Below are 20837 nucleotides of genomic sequence, written 5' to 3'. Positions count from 1 at the left end.
ATTTTAATGCCAAAAAAAACTAATTAAAAACAAGATTGGGAAAGAAATCTGAAGATCAATGAATGAGATGGGACCATCATCAACACACAGCATTGCATTAAAGTCATGACACCTGGTGTTTTGTTTGCAAGCAACACTTACCACATCATTCTCACTGAAACTCTTCTTTCCATGTGCTTACTCTTAACTGGATATTTTATTAAAATTATTCCTTGCTAAAAACCATCCTAATCTGATCTGTCAGATTAACTCCGAAAACATGTTCATATTGAGTATATATCTAAAATCGGCTGACTCATTCCAGATTCAAGATTTCGGTGTAAAGAGTCACTAAATTATATGCAATCTATGTCATTTTCTCTGCAAGTTTTTTTTTTGCCAAATATCTAAATGATGTTGCCTCATGGCCATTTTTGTCTTCTGATTGGGTGGGTGGAGGCAGGAGAACTGAGTTTCATTTGAATGATAAATTCAAATTCCAACTGTTCCTGTTTGGTGTTAAAGAAGAGGAGTACAATCAATAATGAAGAGAGGTAAGTAACACCGTCTGTGCTCAGGCTAACGATGGTCAGTCTTAATAAGTCACTGAGTCACGAAGGTACTCCACATCTGCAGCAGTTTCTGCTTTGTGGCAATTGACTCTGCTGTGTAATATAGGAATTAGTTTTCTGTTTTTAACTCCTCCCCATTAATCCACTGATCATGAGAAAAACATGGCCAATTTATCAGTAATTTAAAAAGAAAAGTTTTTTTCTGTATGTTTGAAGCATCTTTGCTGTCTACTTCATTGGCCGTAAAGCGCTTTGTGACATCTGGTGGTGGTGAAAGTGCTACATAATTGCAAGTCTTTCTATTTTATCTTTCCTACTTGCTCCACACTGACCAATCATAGTGCAAAACCAGTAACAGGAAGCAGCTATTAGTTACCAATATAGGGACTGGCAACAAAGTACTTTTAAGACTTGACCAGCAGTAGCAGGGGATGAATAGCAGGATCTCAACCCAAGTGATAGCATCAGGAGATCAGCAAGTAGAAACAGTAGGGGCCAAGTGTCCTGGCTCTGACAGCATCATAAATAGTGAAAGCTGTGCACCAGAACCCTGGACGAACTGTGATCAACATCACATAGTAAATATCACATCAATAAATGCAAAAGAGAATTGTGCTTGCGCCCTTACACAAGCAAAATGTAAAGGCCTCATTGCTGCATTAAATATCAGTGGTCTGATTGCTAAAGTGACCACCCAATTGTTTTTCCTGACATCCACCTTGGCATTTTCCTTGGCAGCTCATGTCAGCATTAAGCACTTACCGGGCAGGGACACCATTGATTGGGCCATGTAGGCAAATGCCCTCTGCTTTACCCTTGCAATGTCCAGCTTCAAAAGAGGAACCCTACTGCACCAGTGTGAACCTTTTCTATTTCCTACAGTGCATGGTCATTCTTATGATCTTGTTAATTGATATCCATTGTTTGTTATTGATATTAATGGATGTGATCTACCATTTGTATTGTGAATGCATCCCCATGAGAAATTGGGTTACATTTTCTGATGGCTATTCAAATGGCGATGTCGTCTGAGTTACATTAAAACATAATTTGCAGAAGGAAAATGCTTGGTGCAGGAGGGTTGTACATACATCTAATTGGAACAGAGATTTCCTCTATCTCTGGTCGTCAAAGTCATTATTTTAGTGGACAATATGGCAGGATACTTGGGGAGGGACAATTAAATAATGGCAGAATTGCTAACTGTCTTCCACAGCTTTAAAACCATTTTGCTCCCGGCCAGAAAAAAAGCCTAACTTGAATATTGATCACATTAAGAGACACGTAAAAAGTCCCTTTTAAAGCATGTGTTCCTGTGAACTTCTGTTGAGAGCCGGCTGTTTATTGATGCATCACACTGTGGCCTACTTACCTAAGTCAACAGCAGAAATCAGATTCAGAACATATCACATGGGACACTATTTTTATGAAGGAATCATCTCATGGGTATACTAATCTGGAATACATTCCAGAAAATTGTGGTTTAATATTGTTATGATGACAGGGGCTGAGATTGTATGCAGGATAGAAAGTTGGTGGGAGGGTGATGTCTTCACAAAGCTTTCACTGCTTGTAAAAATACATCGTAAAGTCTAATCCGAATGTGTTTAAATGAACGTTTAAGCAATTGCTGAGCTTAATCCAAAATATTATATCCTAGTTGTTGGATAGTTTAAAATTCATCATGTTATTATTAGAAGGCTGAAAGGCTCAATTCTGCAAATGGTAGACATCGGATTGTGAGTGTGTGAGTGCGTGCGTGAGTGAATGTATGAGGGTGAGTATGTGAGGGTGAGTGTGTGTGTGAGTGTGTGTTGTTGTAAGGTTTGGTATCTCACTAAGAGGTCTGGAGGTTTCTGTGATTGAACATAAACTGTCTATTGTTAACACACAACTACATATAAATATCTCCAAGGTATAGCCCTAACTTGGTGCTAGCTTCATGCCAACTTCTCTCAGACTCTCACTACACATAATCTACCATCTCTGCATCATTATATGGGCAGTTCTGTTGCCCCCAGTCCCACATTAACCCTTACTAACCTGAACATGTTTATATTACACCTCCCACAAGTCCTTACCCACCATGTTTACAATATAATATTTCCATGCTACCCCTTCTCCCCCATGTCTCTGACTTTACAAATTGAGACAGTCTGGAGGCTTTATGATTGTTCCAAATCTTGTTCTCTTCTCATTTGGAATAGTAGTAGTCTTGGTCCTTTTGGGCTGACTGTTGGTGCGGAGTTGAAATTGTAGTACTCGATGTTCCAAACACTTGGGTTTCAACATCTGGCGTGACTCTTGCGCTCTTTAGTGTTATGTTTTTCTTTGTCAATAATCCATCTTCTTTGATTGGATACCATGGGCTTATCCTGTTCCTTCCGGAGGGAATGTTCACTCTGTTCATCTTTAGAATGGACTCGGGCTTTCTTTGTCCATGGAGTCTGCCATGTTCTTCCCAGAAATTATCGTTTCAAAAATGGAACTTTCGTTTCCATTTGTTTCACAATTTTAATGAAATATTTGTTTACTGTCATATTTTCCAGTTCTTTTTCAAGGTGATTAATCTTTTCGTTCAGCTCAGCAACTACTCTGGTGAGTTCAGTTGTCTTTGTCTCAGACTTATCTGTGGGACCCTTACACAGGCTCAACAACCTCACCTGGGCATTCAGGTCCTTTCAGAGTCTTTCTTCCATGGTCAATGACTGCTCCTTAGACTCTTTCAATTCACTCATCAGATCCTCAATCTGTTTCTTAGAATTTTCCTTTTCTGTTTTGAAAGTCTGAATTTGCTCTTCCGTACAATGCATCTCTTCTTTCATGTTCTTCAGATTGGATCGAAGTTCAAGAATTTCATTGCTCTTTTCGCGATGAAGTTCTAACGTTCCACCGGTTTTGGTGGTTACTTCTGCTTTCAACCAACCGTCCTGATTCACCAATAATTCCTTTTCCTTTTCCAGGCATTTTTCCTGATACTTAATAGAGACTTCTGATTCTTGAAGTTCATCAGGTTCTAATTTTTCATTAGGAAGCTCATTTTCCATATGTGAAAGTTGGTTGTCTACACTGAACAGTTTCTCCTTAGCAGAGCCTAGTTCCTCTGTGCTATCCTTCACACTCACATTTTTAATTTTTATTTCTGCTCATTGTTTCTGAGACTTTTCACTTTGTGAGAACTTCTACTTTCTTTTGAAACTGTTCAACATTTTCTTGACATTCTAGGTTCTTGATTTTTCATTTTTCAACAACTCAATGGTTCTCAGTAAGCTTGAGGCATCCAATGCTTTTCCTTCTACTTCCTTGATCTGCACTGTTGGATCTACGTTTCCCAACATTATTTCTGTCTTTTCTTTCTTCGCCTGGAGAAGAGCTTTGCCCTTGTTTTTTATTTTGGTTTCACTGTTGGCCAGGTCTGTGTCCAGTGAAGGCTTAACCTGTTTCAGTTCTGTAATCGTGCTACTCATGACTTCAGCATTCGCTCACAGCTTGGAAAGCTCTATGGTTTGTCCTTTCCATGCCTCTTCTTTTCCATTCAGCTGGTTCTTCAGCCTAACAATATCCAAGTTCATTTTCTTTTTCAATTGGGTTTGCTGCAAAAGTGGTTAAGAACTCTTTCCCTGACTGTGAAATTGGACCTGCAAGTTTTCTACTTTTTGTTGCTCCCATACACAAGAATTCTTCATCTTTCCCTTTTACTCTTGCAGTCTTTTACTTTGTAGTTCAATGTCTGCATACTTCTTCATCACTTTTTTCATTCGCCCAGCCCTTTCATGCAAATCATTAATAAACTTACTTTCTGTTTCTTCATATATATCTTTGGAAATGTAATATTTTTCTAAATTTTCTTCCAAATGTCCAACCATTTGCTTTAGCTCTGTAGTCTCTTCCTTGTACCTCTTGGCTCCCCCTGGAATATTAAACATTGCCAAGTCTTCTCTGCCAATTGGTCCAGCAGTTCTTTCTGAGTGACATTAAATTCATTTTGCTTCTCTTTGTCCTCCAGAGGGACAAACTTTGATCTGAGGGATCCTTGTAGCATGTGAAGGTCTTTCAACATGTTTTCTCTTTCTTTGAGAAGTTCAATTGGTTTCTTGAGTTTGCTTGTAATTTAACAGAGTTTTCTCAGCTTTTTTCTGCCATTCCTCCATTCTGCTGGTCAAGGCAGCCTTCATTTCTTTACGCTGCTGAAGGGTTATGTACTCCTTTTGCACTTGATCTTGAAGGATGATTAGCTGTTCTTTCAACTGTCCATTTTCTTATTGACCTCTTGCTAACTTATGCTGCATGTCAGCACATTACTTTGTCATTACTGATAGTTCCAACACAGCTTTTTGTGAGGTAGTATTCAATATATTTTTAACTCCTCATGTTTCTCTAGAGGCACGTACTGATTCTTCAAAGAGTCTTTCAGGGCATCGGCTTCTTTGAGCACCTTTTATGCCTGTTGTTGTACGTGGCTGTACTTCTGGTTCAGTTCTGCTAACTCAGCCTTGATATGAACATGTTCCTGTGGAACGACTTCATTTTCTTTTGCAGATTTTGTCGCTTTTGGGTTACATCAGTGAACTTTCCTCATGCACCGTCATCTGCTCGCTCCATGCTGCCACTTGCTGTTGCAGTTTGGGCACTTTGTTGGCATTTTCAAAAAGTTCCATTGTAAGTCTTTCAGCTGCTTGTCAGCCTCTTCTTTGCTCTGCACTAAACTCTTTGGCTCGTACGGTTGATTGCGCTGACATGGTCTGTGACCATCTTGCATTTTGCTTGGGTATTGTCTCCCTTGCCCTGGGGTCTCCTTGCCACTTTGGTGCATTATTGGGGGTGTGCTAGACCTTCTTTTAAGGTCTGTGCTCTCCACAGCTTAGGAGTTTAAAATACTTTTAATATCTCACCAAATGTGAGTGAGGATTCAACTATAACCTGTCTCATACCTTGTCGGATGTTTCGCCAAATAAGTACAAGAATGTATTAACTTGCACTTCCTCTGATTTCCTACTTAATCCTGATGTACTCCTGTAATCTAAATTTTTTTTCTCCATGACACCCAATATTGCACCTGGTCTGACCCTTGCAAGAGCTTAAATTGGTCTGGTAGTTTGAATTTACTATCCATGGCTGTTTTTCAGAACAGTGGTGGGGGGTATTGTTGTGCAGTCATGCACGACATCACACAAGAGGGAGTTGCAGCTTTAAATTCTTTTTCAAGATGGCACCACAGTAATTATTTTTTTTTTCTCTCTTCTTCCCATGCTTGTCAGGTTTTGTTGGGTTCTGCAGGAAACCTCTTAAACTAACAGTTTTAGCCAGCGATTTGCTCCTCTGAGCTTGGGAAATCGATTTGAAGGCAATTTTTTTTTTTTTGCTCTGCCTTCTGTTTTAAATTTTTTCATCGTTCAGTCGAGATTGGCTACCACATGACTGCACTAGCCTGGCTGCAGCATTCTTCCAGCTCTACTGGTTAAACAATTGGTAAGCTCCACCTTATTCGTGCACTGGTTATTTTTAAATGGTTAGTTCAGCTTTTTTTCTGTATTCTGCTCACCCTTTTTGTGGTCTGGCTAGGTGTTTTGACTCTGCATTTGATCATGTCTGGCAATGGACCTCCACGTGCTCTGGTGGATTCCTTTTCAGCTGCACGGTGGATCTTTCTTCTGCCCTTCAGCCTCCGCCGGCAGTGGAGTTTTTAGGTGATCTCCAGCTGTGTCTTCAAATTAGGTGCACTCTGCTCAGGTCAGGCTGTGGTACCTTTCCTATTTCGTGTCTTGGGATTTTGGGGTCCTTCACCAACTCAGGGATTTCGGGGGCCTTCACTTGCTGTCACCACATTATAAGCTCGTTTGGTGTCTCAGTAAGAAGTCTGGAGGCTTGTGTGGTTGAACATAAACTGTTTATTGTTAACATAGAACCATATACATATCTCCAAGGTAGAGCCCAATCTAGGTGCTATCTTCATGCTAAAATGCTAGAAGCTACTTATATTAATACAAAGAGCCCTGTTCTTTGCAGACAGAAAGAACATGAACACATTGTGCTCGTATCAACTGAGCAAAATAGGTGACGGCTATTCTCTGACTCATTCCCCAGGGCAATGCCTTGACCAATCAAAGTCAACCTGCCTGGTTTGAATTTAAACAAAGTTTGACAGTTAACTGTCAGTCATCAGTTAACTGGTGCATTCTCCATGGCAACGCCTCTACTGATTAAAGTCCACTCACCAGCCAGTCAGCGCCCTCTTCTCATGAAGTATAAATTGGTGTTCCCTTTACATTTGCTATTCTTGCAAATGTCCTGATGAGTGCAGGATGAAAAGCTTTGACCTGTCTCTTTTTTCAGTGATTTATTTAGTTCCTTTAGTAGCATCTCAAAGGGCTTTTTAGCCAATGAAGGAGTTTTGAATTACTAGCTCAGGAGTCTGGATTACTTATCTAGTAACATTACTGCTGCACCACTGCACCAAATGTTTTTATATATCACCTTTCTATTACATTTCATGTTGTTAGTAGTTAATATGTAATGCCGGTTATTCAGACCTCCCACCATTGGTGACACCATGGCATGAGCTACCCAGGCTTGTCCACCATTTTTGCTGTGTTACAACAAACACAATTTTTTAAAAATGAACCATTTCCTCCAACTAACTATGAGTAAAATCTTGGGAGGCTGTTACTATGTGAAGAAATATTCTACACATCTGAGAACTTATCTGACTTTTCTTGCACTGTTGCAGTTTTTATTGCATTTAACAATGTGGTAAAAGTAAGTTTCTTACAGAAAGGACCGCCTTGCCTTACATTACATTATCACCATGCCAGTATAATTCAAGGATGACTTATATGTGTGAGTTTTGTCCCACTAAGATGGGAATCAAATTTCACATTGATCCCAGTTCAGAGGCACTGAAACACAAGGGCAGATTCAAGCTGGCATCTCTATTCCAGTATTTCCTGTTTGACTCCCTGGAAACCAGAAATGTTACCAGCACTTGTAAACTGGCTTCCTGCCAGATGCACCAAAAGCAAGTGTTTGCCGTATTCTGCTACAAACATGATGGTGGTGGTGTCAGTATTTCAGCATGATTTCAGTAATTAAAATTACTTTTCAATAATGGAATTGCAACTGAAAAAAATGTAAGATTATTTGTCCAGATTTATTGCCCAGCATTGCACTTTGTGCAAGATTATGACTGTCTAAGCAGGAAATTCACACAGCCTGCTCCTTACTAATTCCTAGTACTCTGCTGGACTCTACAAGCTTATTACTCTCAAGTGTTCAGGATGTTGGTAGCTTGATGTGATTAAAGGTAGTTGACAGTTTAGTGGATCAAATGGAGAAATTGTTCTGTGCTCAATATTAATAACACCTTTTGTTTTGGTGGGATTACCTTGTGTCATAATTCCTCTGTGCCCGCAGGTTAGAGCTAACAGCTTATGATTGTGGGAAGATTATGTTAATCAGACACAGGATGGGCAAAATGGCCTCTGGTAATAACTTTCCATGTTACAAAATGGCAATTAAGGAGCAGCTGTTCCCACACAATGCTGTAAAATCGAAAATTTATAAACATTCCCTCAGAGCAGCTGGTAAGAGGAAGGTCTTGAGCTGTTTATTTTCCTCTCCACACTGTGGCTATAATGTTGGTGATAAATTAATGTCTGTCCTATTTTAAGACAATTGTTAACTGAAATGAAATTCCAGATCTGCTTCACCTTTTACAGGAGTGCTAACCTTGGAAGTAGTGAATATATAAAATAGCTGAATATTCCAAGTGGGAAATTTTAATGTGTAAATGGGTTAGTTACTGTTGGTATTAAGAAATAGTCCTGACCACTATGTCCCTGCACAAGTTAAATCCTATCAACTTCCTGCAGCACAATATCCTCCCATATCTTCAATAAAGGAAGTAGCCAGGCATGCTGGGAGATGACCTTTCCCACTTGGAGGCTGCAGGTTAACAGGACAGTCATGGCCATAAGGTTGTGGCACACAATATTGTTAATAAGGTGCAAGGCATTATTTTATTTTTCTCGGCAGGTGGCAGGTGGATTGATTTCAGTGCTTTTCCTCGAAAAACAATACTGTCATGGTGAACTGCTTCGCCCATTGTGACATTCCCATTTCCCACAGCAGCCATGCTTAGGGATTATTGGAGTCACTGCTGACTAGGCTGTTACCTGGACACATTTGTGCTATGAGCCCAGCCCCATCAGCCTGTGGGTAAAATCTGCTCAAACTAATTTTAATTAACATCTGGCATCAAAACGAGGCCTTCCTCTCATCATGAACCCATGTCCTGGAGTTTGAACACAGCCATTGTCACCCACTTTTTAACCAGTTAAGATCAAAGGTTATCAAAATAAATTTATTAGCTTCCTGTCACAGTCATCTTTCAGTGCATTTCCAATACCAGTTACTTTAATATACTCTGGTTGTAATATCAGTCTGATAATCACCGTTAGCTTCTCTTAAATATAGATTCAGATGTAACTGGTTCACATGGAGCAGCTGATTTGTTCTAGTTTCTTATATGTTCTTTCACAGGATGTGTGTGTGACTGGCTAGGCCAGCATTTATTGCCCAGCCCTAACTGCCCTTGAGAAGGCGGTGGTGAGCTGCCTTCTAGAACCGCTACAGTCCATGTGGTGTAATTACACCCCACAGCGCTGTTAGGGAGGGAGTTCCAGGATTTAGACCCAGCAACAATGAAGAAAAGAGGATATAGTTCCAAGTCAGGATGGTGTGTAGCTTGGAGGGGAACTGGTAGGTGGTGGTGTTCCCCTGTGTCTGCTACTCTTGTCCATCTAGGTAGTAGAAGTTGTGGGTTTGGAACATGCTGTCAAAGGAAGATGGTTGACTGCACAATATTAATTGCATCTATTGTTTTCACAGGGAATCTCAAAATTTGCCAAATCCCCAAGACTTTCTCAGGTATGGTGGCTATTTTATTCTGTGTGCACTGAGTTGTTTATTGTGGTGTAAGCTTGGGGTGGTAATGAGCAATAAATTGAACTGGGAAACAAAAGGAATTGTTTGACAATCCTGAGAAAATTTTGGAAAATCTCATTCTGTACTTATATTGAAGTTATTGATCTGAGATAGGCAGTTCTCACATTATCTCATTAGTACTCTCTGGTGTCAACTGCAATTCTATCTCAGAACCTGCTCACAGTATTTTTGGTTCCAAGTGCACACAAAGCTCTCCAGAATTCACTAATTAGTATTAATTAACTCCATTGTTATGAAAAAGATTCTTAATCAGTTCCCAATAACTTTAAAATCTAGGCTTCAGGGGACTTCCTCAACTCTTTATACTCCTAGTTTAACAGGATGCTGGTGTTATACCCCCTAAAGTGATAAATTATACATTGGTTTAGGACAGTATTCTCCAAGGGCTCCCCCGCAGAGATGTTCCAGAGTCAGGTCAGGACCCGACTCCAGAGTCAGCATGGCATTTTAGTTCAAAGCTCTCACTCCCCCTCTCACTTCAGCTCACCAACAAGCTGGGAAGATATTCATCTTCTCACTGGACTGGATTTGAACCCAAGTGTCTGAATTGAAAGGATGATAGGAGAATTTTTGCCAGAGGTGCTCATTCTGTCTCACTACAACTATGGTAGCAGATCAGTGGAAACCTTAAAGGCACAACATAAATGTTGTTTATGGTCATTTTCAGCCATTTAACCTGTTTTCTCAGGAGTTCAACTGATCATCTGCCAAAGTGAGGGCAGTAAATCAGGAGAACTGCGAGCAAAATTTCAAGCAAAGGATCCTAACCAACTGTGTCACACAAATTGCCCCCACTTAATTTTTATTACAAAAACCTTCAAAGTGTAAAAAATTTTTTTTTCAGCCTAACCATCCTGAAAGCCTCTTACAATCCTTGCCATATATTCCAGAGCCACCTGCTTTATGCTTCCTGTGTTGAGGTTGAACCATTCTTGTATTTATTATCATTGTGGTCAATTTTGCTATGCAATTGGAGATGAGTGATGTGTCTTGTTGTGACAACTTTCGATCCAGAAGCAGGACAGTAAGGAAAATTTGTAATTTCTTTAAAATATCTGTGGAATCTGTAATTGTATTTTAAAGAATGTTTGAAAAAGACCCTTCAACTGTATAAGGATCAATTGTAATTTTCTTGAATCATAAGAAATATTACTCCATGAGACCTGGCGACCCTTGACTTGAAAGGTATACCAACAGGAAGGTAGTTAAAATACAAAAAGCCATGTTGTGCAGATACAGAGAGGGCAAACAAAGAAACCACTGCTATAAATAAGATGGGAGAGCTGGAGGCAGAAGTCGATCAGCACACAGATGCAGATACAAAGAGAAAACAGACAGAGACAGAAAGAGGAACACATTGAATTATTGTGAGGAAAGGAAGTAAATCTTTCTCAGGAAGAGGTCAGCTTTTTTGTTTGGCAGAAGAGGAGACAGGATCTTGGAGGCACTGTGCGAGCTGGCTAAAAAAGTCTAAAACTTGGAAGGCAATGTAAATAGCTCAGAGAGGCTAAAGAGTTGGATGTTTTACCAGAAGGAGCCAAGCTGTGAATCCGGGTGTTATTGGTTAGTTGTTTAAACAGGAACTTTGGAAAGCTGCACCATCAAGACTGGCAATACAAATCACAGGTCATAGATCAAATGGCACAGAAGAAGGCCATTTAGCCCATCATGTCTGCACTGGCTCTTTGAATGAGCAATTCACCTCATACCATTCCCCCACCTTCTCCCATTTTCAGATAACAGTCTAATTCCCTGTTGAATTCTTCAATTCAACCTGTCTCCACCTCATTCTCAGACAGTGCATTCCAAACCGTAACCACTCCCTGCATAAAAAAATTGCTCCTCATATCACTTTTGTTTCTTTTACTAATTACTTTACATCTGTACCTTCTCATTCTTAATCATGAGTGGGAACAGTTTCTCCCTATCTACTCTGTCCAGACCTCTCATGATTTTGAGTACCTCTATCAAATCTCTCAACCTTCTCTTGTTTCAGGAAAACAGTCCTAACTTCTCCAATCTATCTTTATAACTGAAACTCCTCATCCCTGGAACCATCCTCATTAATCTTTTCTGCACCCCTTCTAATCCCTCCCTAACCTTCCAAAAATACGGTGCCCAGGACTGGACATAATACTCCAGCTAAGGCTGAACTAGACTTATACAAATTCAACATAACCCCCTGCTCTTGTGCTCTATGCCCCTGTTAATAAAGCCCAGGATACTGTCTGCTTTATTAACTGCTCTCTCAACCTGTCCTGCCACCTTCAATGATTTATGTGCATATGCACCCAGGTCCCTCTGCTCCTCCACCATCTTTAGAGTTATATCCTTTATTTTGCCTTGTATCTCCATGTTCTTCCTACCAAAATTAATCACCAAGGTCATTAAAATATATCAGGAAAAGTAAGGGTCCCAACACTGACCCCTGAGGAGCTCCATGCTTGTGACCATGTTCGATTTTTCTCTGTTGTATCGAATATTTAAAATGAAATTTACCTTTTTATTTGAAGTATCATTTGCTTGTTAACTCATGTTTAATTCGCATTGGTTCTGATTCGTGTTAAAGTAAATGTTACACAAAGTGGAATCTTGTTGATTTTTTTTCATTTGGGTGTCATTCAGAAAATGTGGTTATTTGGTTTACAGCCTCCCCTGAGGGGATTGTAACAATATGATATATTATAGGTCCAGGTGGATGTTCTGGGACCTTGGGGCTGAGAAGAGTTAAACATGTCATCTGAGCACGTTTGCAACAACACCTCAAATTCACCCTCCGCTACAGACTCTAGTAGAAATTCATTTTTCTGGATTGTTCACAGAAACTTGCTAAACTTGAAAAAGAACACTCTTCCTTGTGCAAAAGAAAAAATTAACGATTAGACCCTTCATATTCTGTCATGGCTCACATTCCTCTCACCTTGCCACATCCAAGCCATGAGTGTTTTCCTTTTGTGAATGTAATTGCTAAAGGTATTCAATAATTGGCTCAGTTAATTCAATCTCACTTTCACGGTGACTGCTGACCACCCCAGATCTGGGTGCTGGGTCAGACAGGCCTAGAAGGCCCCTGTAGACCCAATTCTTGTTCTCTGCCGAGTTAGCTGACCTCAGCTGAGGAAAGTGTAGAGATGTTGCAGTTGGGTTCAGTGTCTGTACTAGAAAGGGTAAAATCGCGTATGGAGGATGGGTGACAAAAGGTTGGCGCTCACACTCAAATAGCCTTCTTACATCCTCTGTCCTGTGTCCCATCTGAAAAATGGCTACTTAATGAGATACTAGAGGATAGTCACTACCGAAGGAACCATAACTCACCATCATTTAGAAACTCTAAGCGAGGAGGAAGGAAGAAAGTAGGCGAACAAGATGGTTTCACTGCTATATTTTTATTACTAGTCTTTTCTCCCTTATAAGACTGCCCACACCTAATGCCAGAAATGTAGGTGCTTTCCTTACATTGAAATAAAAGGGGATGTATACTGACTAGAATATCACAACAGCACAGTTGCATTCCAGTTCAGCTTGACTTGGAGCAAAGCTTCGCAAGAAATGAGAAAATCTATGAACCCCATCAGCAGGGGAGTTGTTGGGCCAAATTCTTTAAAAATGAAAGGCTGGGAGTCATTGCATCTCTCACTTCAAAAAAAAGCACAGCCTGATGAGACAATTCTATTTATTTTCTTAGAATCGCTTGGAGAGCAGTGACAATTCCAATAAGAAACTTCCCTCCATTTTGGAAACCGAGGATGAACCAAACGAATATTCGCACCTCTCACCAGCTACTAAGACACGGAGGAAGCTCACGTTGCCTGGTTTGAACAGCCCAATCCGACGGGGGTCACTCGGAAGCTTGCTCGGAGATGACCTCAAGCATTATTCGACGATGAGGCTTGGCAGTCGGTCACCAGGAAAGTGCAGAAGTGGGGGAAGCCCCCAACGCAAGAAGGAAGACATCGCATTTAATGGTGGAAATAGTAATGCACGAAAGCCAGCAAAACTACTTCTACCATCTCTAAACTGCTGTGGACCTCCAGACCTAAGTCCTAGGTAGGGCTCCAAAAAAATGTGATGACAATGTGAGATCTCGGTATGTATTATCGTGGCACAGTATAAGCCACTGCAGCTGGATGAAGAACGGAAAAATATTTGTGAAAAAAACACTCAAGTTGTGCAAGTGCACCAGTGTATTTCCAACAACCCAATTTACACAAGACCGTGGCCAGGGTTTTATGGCCCTGCCGCAGTGTGTCTCCCCTACAGAGGATGTGGTGAGCCATTTAAATCTCCATTCAGTTCAGTGGGGCCGTAATATCCCGCCGGGCGGAAAGGGCCGGAAACCCTGGCCCATGTGATTTATGGTAAATTTGGGCATTGATCAGTTCTCTTACTGAATAATACAAATGTTATGTAATGTTTTACTACTTGGTCAATAGGATTGGGGAAGTCATCTGCATTGGTAGCAAATTCTGCAAACTAATTTATAGACCAGGTGCCAGAATGAGTCTAAGATGATTCCCTCGGAATTGTCATGTTGGTGAATGATGGAAACAAATCACTAAATGAACTAAAGGCGAAATACTGCAGATGCTGGAAATCGGAAATGATAACAAAAACTGCTGGAAAAACTCAGCAGGTCTGACAGCATCTGTGGAGAGAGAGAGACAGAGATAATGTTTCGAGTCTGTATGACTCTTCTTCAGAAGAACTGAAGAAGGGTCATACGGACTCGAAACATTATCTCTGTCTCTTTCTCTCTCTCTCCACAGATGCTGTCAGACCTGCTGAGTTTTTCCAGCAGTTTTTGTTATCGTCACTAAATGAACAAGCTGATTTTATTTGTGGCAGACTTGGGTCGATGTGTTTTCCAGACAGAACAGATGTCGGGGAAGTTTCAGAATAAATGTAGACATTTGGAGGTGAAATTTCCCTTTTAAAGAAATGGAGAAGCTTGCCTGATCTCCTCCATAATTCACAGTCAGGAATAGCATTGGAGCAATGGGCATGGTTTCAAAACGCACAGTTTTTGAAGTGATTTCATTTGTGAGTCATCGCTAGAGAGAAAAAAAATCCTTCTTTGTTTCTCTTCCAAAGTGGAATTTCACCATGACCTTGGTCAGGCTGATTATTGTGGCTTTCAGTTGCAAGGCAATGACCATGCTATTTATAAACATTTTATCCAAGTGAGAAAGTAAATACAGAACCCTTTTATACACTGATTTTCCCAACAGATATATTGACCGTCTCTGACAAAACAATCTGAGACTCAGAAGCAGGGTTCAGAATCTTCTTGCCTGCATTCTATCTCCTCAGCTACAAAATGGTCCTCGATTTTCTATAACATTGGAAATAACTCAGTGATACTGCTGGGTGATTCTCTCTGATCCATTAGAATCAAAAAGGTCCCTTGTAAAGTACTCATTTTGGTGAGAGAGCGGAGATAGGTGTTAAATGGGTACTGTGTTAATAATACAAGCCTTTTTGACAATCTGGATTGAGCACATCATTTTGGTCTTACTTGCTGATTACAGTAATTTGAACTTGCTTGTAGGTGCTGAAGCAGGCACCTGATTAGGTGCAGTTTTTGTGAAGCAGTATATTTTTTCTATTCATTCACAGGATATTCGTAGGAGTATCGCCAGTAAAGCAGCATTTATTGCACCTGCCTAATTGCCCTCAAGAAGGTGGTAAGTTACCTTCTTGAATACAACTGAGTGACTTGCTGGGCCTCATCCCTGTCATGGTCGCCTTCAAGGACCTCCTCTCCCACATCACCATCAAAGTCCTCCTCATTGGAGGAGACCTCCAGTTCCTCCATCTCCTCCTCAGCCAGCTCCGCTCCCCATTACAGCGCCAGGTTGTAAAGGGCGCAGCAGACGACGATGATGTGTGACACCCTCTGTGGACTATATTGCTCCACCTAACCGGTCCAGGCACCGGAAACTCATTTTCAGCATTCCAATAGTCCTCTCCACCAAGTTGTGAGCTGCTGCATGAGCCTCATTATAGCGTCGCTCTGCTGCAGTCTGAGGCCGCCGCACGGGTGTCATCAGTCATGGCCTCTGCAGGTAGTCCTTGTCCCCGAGGAACCAACCCTGCAGCCTCTGTGGACCCTGGAAGACTTCAGGGATCTATGACCAACTGAGAATGTAGGAGTCATGGACACTCCCTGGAAACAGTGCGCAGACCTGCAGGATGAGTTTGTGTTGGTCACACACCAGCTGCACATTCAGCAAATGGAAGCCCTTGTGGTTGACGTATGTGACCGTGTGTTGTGTTGGAGATCTGAGCGCCACGAGAGTGCAGTCGATGGCACCCTGCACCTGTGGGAAACCTGATATCTGGGCAAATCCAATTGCTCTTGGATCCTGGCTGTCCTGGTCCCAGGCAAAATGCACAAAGCTGTGTGGCCCTCGAGAAGATGGCCTCTGTGACCTCATGGATGCATTTGTGGGCAGAGACTTGAGAGATCCTACAGAGGGTCACCTGTGGAGCCCTGAAAGGAGCCACTGGCATAGAAATTGAGCACCACGGTCACTTTCACAGCCACTGGCAGTGGATGCCCTCATGTCCCCGTGACGCCAAATCCTGCAGTAGCTGACAGATGTGATTGACCAGTTCCCTAGACATGCGCAGTCTTCGGTGGCACTGGTTCTCAGTCATCTGCAGCACTGGCTGGCAGCATCTATAGACCCTGGGTTTGCTAGGTGCCAACCAGCGACAGCTCACTGTGGCTCTTCAGCAGCCTGTGTGGGAGCCCCCGCTGCCTCTTCTTCCAGAGGATGCTGCTGCTCCCTCTGTGCAGCCAGACACCTCGGTCGCTCACTTTTCCATCGTCTCCGCTCTCTGTAGGCCATCAGGCATACAGCTAGTTCACCAGGCTCCATGATCCTGATTTACTCCTCCTGCAGAATGAAAGAGAGAGACACATGGGTTAACTGTCTTGGTTAAGTCTGAAGACCCCTTAATGCATCCCGGATGGCGCTGGTCACCACTTGGATGGGCAGAGTTTAGTGCGCTGCATGGCTGCCCGAAACCCCACCCACCTCTGCCCCGCTCCACCTGACTGATTGGCGGCAGCTTTGCCCACTGGACTGCAGGCTGTGCTCTCAGCTCAGGCACAGGCATTCTCCTAACCCGCACTGCAAGGCTGCCCTGTTAGCTTGAACCATGGGGGAGACTGATCCAAACTGGGATGATGACATTGCAAGGGGCTGTGAGTGTCTCCACCAGAGACTACTCCATGGCCAGCATTGCCAGGAGATTGTCCAATGTGCCCAGTCATCCAGCTGTTCTGTCATCCACTAAAGCGCTCTTTAGTTTGCAGTCTGTGCCCGAGGGGTGAAAGGCTCTGGTGCACTTGGTGGCACTTTCATGCCTATGTGTTGCTTGAGTGGGCAGCGAAGCTAGAGGCCCAACTCCAAGCATGTCAATGTGTCTGCAACCTGAACTGTCTCAGCTGCAGAGGACAGGTCACTTTATACAAGGTGTCCCTAATGCACGGCCGCTTCCCTCACCCACCCGCCAACCCCTCCACCCTGCAAATGCTTGTGTGCTACCTTCAACCGCAGGGCACCCCTTCCACTCCCCCCACCAATGCACCTCAACCGCAAGGTAGCCCTTTCCCCCAACCGCGCACCCCCCCCCCCCCGCCAACACCCAACATTGTGCCTCAATCTTGAAGTCCAACAGGCGACCCAGGCGAGCACTCCACAATGTTACTGTGCACTCAACTCCAAGTTCGACCTCAAAGTGCAGCCCGCCAAGTGCACGCGTTTTATATGATGTTGTGAAACACATTGGCTTGCAAACATGCCAACGTGGGCAGACAATCCAGCAGGAGAGGGGAAGATGAGTCCGGCAGGCTGGGCTTATAATGATATGCAGATGTATTACAATGAGGCTTCCGATGTCTGATAGTGGGAAACGTGGCCTTCCATCAGCAGGTGGAGCAGACAATTGCAAACTGGTTTCACTATGTTGTGAAACCGATTTTTGGCTATATTGTCCGCTCATGCCACCGAACACGCCTGATGCCAGTGGGCACAGGTGTTTCATCCTTAAATGAAAAAAGAAATATCTAATTGGGAAGGTATGGGAAGGATGGTATCTCACTACTCTGTCTAACTGTAATTAGCAGGTACCATTGTCATCCCTTCAGACACGGAGGAGAAATTGTCTGGGTTCTTGTTTGACATCTCCTCTACCTCTTCACTATGAAAGCAAGGAGACTTGACTCCCAGCATCACTTTGAGACCACATCAAGCTGACCAAGCACTTTAACGTTGAAGTCAAAAATGGATCATTTTTGAATTTTCAGCTATTTGAATTTGTCTCCTTGCTCCAGGGTGTGCCTTATTGCTAATCTACCACAAATGTAATGAACTGAAGGTTAACAATCATGAAAAATTGTTGCCCAGATAAGAGACCTAGATCCGTCAGAGAGGGGTAATTGATGGTTTTAACCATCTGTCATTTTGCCCCTCAATAATCTACACCATTGAGTGTCATTTTCTGCACAGTAAGAGAAATGGAACATGAGCAAGGACTGTGGGCCTGGTGCATTTTTCAGGATGTACAGACACAGCTAGCTGACATTCAGCCAGAGTGACAATTGCTCATTAATGTACCTTTTTTAATGCACATCACTGAAAAATAAGCACAGCTTGATTTTATTTAATTGATATCGTGAACTGTGTCACAAATCACACCAATGTTGTCAGGTCTAAAAATAACAAGTCATGAACTTGCACCCTGAGCTACAGTCCAACATCGGAACCGTACATACCAATAACGCCTCATATATTGAAGAAAGAGATGAAGTGTGGCAGGGCTTTTACATAGGAATCGAGAGGAGGAAGTCTTTGCAGCAACAAATTATACAGACCTGCCCTTTGCTTTTTTCTTTGCTAATCCTGAACATAGCATGGAATGTGGGTTAGAAAACTGCATGAGTCACTGCCAGAGGCAGGTGAAACATAAAGCAAGCTGATAATTATATTTAATTATCTGGTGCTAAAGTTTGCAAGGAAAAACTTAGGTGACACTAGAGACAATTGAAACAAATGACAAAGTACAATTACTGATGCATAGGTGTGAATTTAAAAGTGTTTTTGCTTTGTTGTCTTTCCAGAACTTTTCACGCTATAACAGTAGCATTGGCCTGATCTGACTCTAAAGCAAAATGGAGTGAAAGTGTAATGTAAGAATTAGGAATGATTCACCTGTTAGCAATTTGCAGCCAGCTATTGTATACACACACACAGCCTGGATGAGCACGCTACAACTCTGTGGCTGAAAATGGTATAAATGGGAAGGAGTCATGTCAAGTGAAAATTCGACTGGGAATGGGAAAGAGATAAACAGAATGGAGGGGACATGCAGAATAAGGTTGGAGTGTAAATGGGGGAAGAGCAGGACTGAGTAGGAATTGCAAATTAGTTGTTGCACCATGGAATGGGAATGTAAATGGTGGAGAATATTGCCCGAAAGCTGATCCAAAATCTGAATTGGAGAGTAAAAACACCTTTAAATTAGTTACTAGCCTTTTATCTAAATTAAAAACAACTATACTACAAGACTTCAACTAATTTAGTTCACCTGCTGTGACATAGATTTCCCATATCAATTCTTGAATATAGGCAGACTAACAAATAAGTTACCTCTTCTCCATATTGATCATAGGAGAAAGGAGGTCTTGTGATGCAATGGATGGTGTCCCTACCTCTGAGCCAGAGGCTCCAGGTTCTAGTTCCACACAGGACTTGATGGCCATGGAAGGTGTGTTCATAATGTGGCCAAACAGGTTGGTTATCAAACTATAAACCCTTCCAGTATGTCCATGGCAGACAGTGGGAGTGGGAGAACTTCCAGGTCAGCCAAAACTATGTGGTAGCTACAGCACAACAGTCCCTACATCAAAAGGCTCCATGTGCAAGCTCTTGCCACTGGCTGTACTCCTTGGCCAGTATCCTCCTTGTTTCGATGGACTGCTAGAGAGAGGGATCACAGGACACATGGACTATATGCTTGGATGCTGAACTCCCAACCCAAAGTCCTGCGTTTGAATGCCAATCTCATTTGTTTCTCCACTAAATGAGCTTTCAGATGGTCCCCCTTGGGGGGAAGCACAACATCCTGTGCATGGATTAACTAAATAATGGTCAGATAGATTTAGTGATCCTGGACTCCCAGCACATAGACCACAGTCAAAGGGAGCATTAGTTGGAGAAAAGGGTTCAAACTAGTCTCCATGCTTTGAAATAGATCTGTCTGAACAGAAAAGAAAAAAAGTTTTAAATTTTCATGTATTACTAAAAAGCACTGAATTTATTCTGGCATTAGCAGTGTCCATGTACATGGGGATGTTTGTTTCCCTAAGATTTATTATCTTGGTGAGCACAAACCTGATTTAACAAAAAAACAATGAAGGAATGTAGTGGACTTCTCAAATTGTTTGTAGCTTAATCAACTTAGAAAACAACATTTGTTTGACTGAGAGAATTTAATATAGAGACACAAAGGAGGAGCAGGTCTGGATACTTGGGATTCTCCCAACTCCCTGAGATGCTGTGGATGATTGAAGGGGTGGAGTCAGGCAGCAGAAAAGAGGAATGTATGAAGGATACATACTGAATCTCCAGTGGTGTGGGGAAGGCAAATAGTGAAAGAGTAGAGAGTCTGTTAGTGGCAATTGAGGAAAGGAGAAGGTGTGGAAAAGAGACTGAGAGGTGAGAGGCAGGTGAAGGCCTCAAGTGTTTCTATACATACCTGGTAGGAGCTGTTGCTGGAGTTTGGGCTCCTTAATTACCCTCTGCAGAGTACAGCTTCAAATAGTCAGCTCTGGCTTGCTCTCTGTAAAGGATTTGTTGTGTGTAGGGCAACTAGGGATGGGCAATAAATGTTGGCCCAGCCAGTGAAACCCACATCCCATGAATGAATAAAAAAAATGTCAGAGTACCCAGTATTCTGTGATTCTTCAATCACTGAATTTTTTCTCATTCCAGAATCTCTCCCCTACTGCAGAATTGGCAGCAAGCGAGAATTGGAAATGAGAGAATCACATTGGCTTTGGCAATAAAGCAATTAATGCAGAATTCTTATCGAAAGCACGCAATATTTTTTTACGCTGGTGGGTTTACTGTCAAAGTTGACAATATATATCATGTTTCAGTCATTCCCAATTCCGATATCTGAAGAAGTCATACGGACTCGAAACATTAACTCTGTCTTTCTCTCCACAGATGTTGTTAGACCTCCTGAGTTTTTCCAGCATTTTCTGTTTTT

The 20837-nt window shown here is 42.1% G+C and overlaps 1 protein-coding gene across 1 annotated transcript in view; it reads left to right on the top strand.

Annotated features, from left to right (window-relative positions):
* Positions 1–20837, top strand: part of kcnh4b (potassium voltage-gated channel, subfamily H (eag-related), member 4b) — a 148956-nt gene that overhangs the window by 103735 nt on the left and 24384 nt on the right. Inside the window, exons 12-13 of the mRNA XM_041173819.1 lie at positions 9438–9476; positions 13240–13601. Coding sequence (XP_041029753.1) covers positions 9438–9476; positions 13240–13601 — 401 coding nt within the window. The remainder of the gene's footprint in view (positions 1–9437; positions 9477–13239; positions 13602–20837) is intronic.

The sequence above is a fragment of the Carcharodon carcharias genome, chromosome 23 (assembly GCF_017639515.1).
Source record: "Carcharodon carcharias isolate sCarCar2 chromosome 23, sCarCar2.pri, whole genome shotgun sequence".
Taxonomy (NCBI): Eukaryota; Metazoa; Chordata; class Chondrichthyes; order Lamniformes; family Lamnidae; genus Carcharodon; species Carcharodon carcharias.
This window is presented reverse-complemented; position numbering and strand designations above follow the sequence as displayed.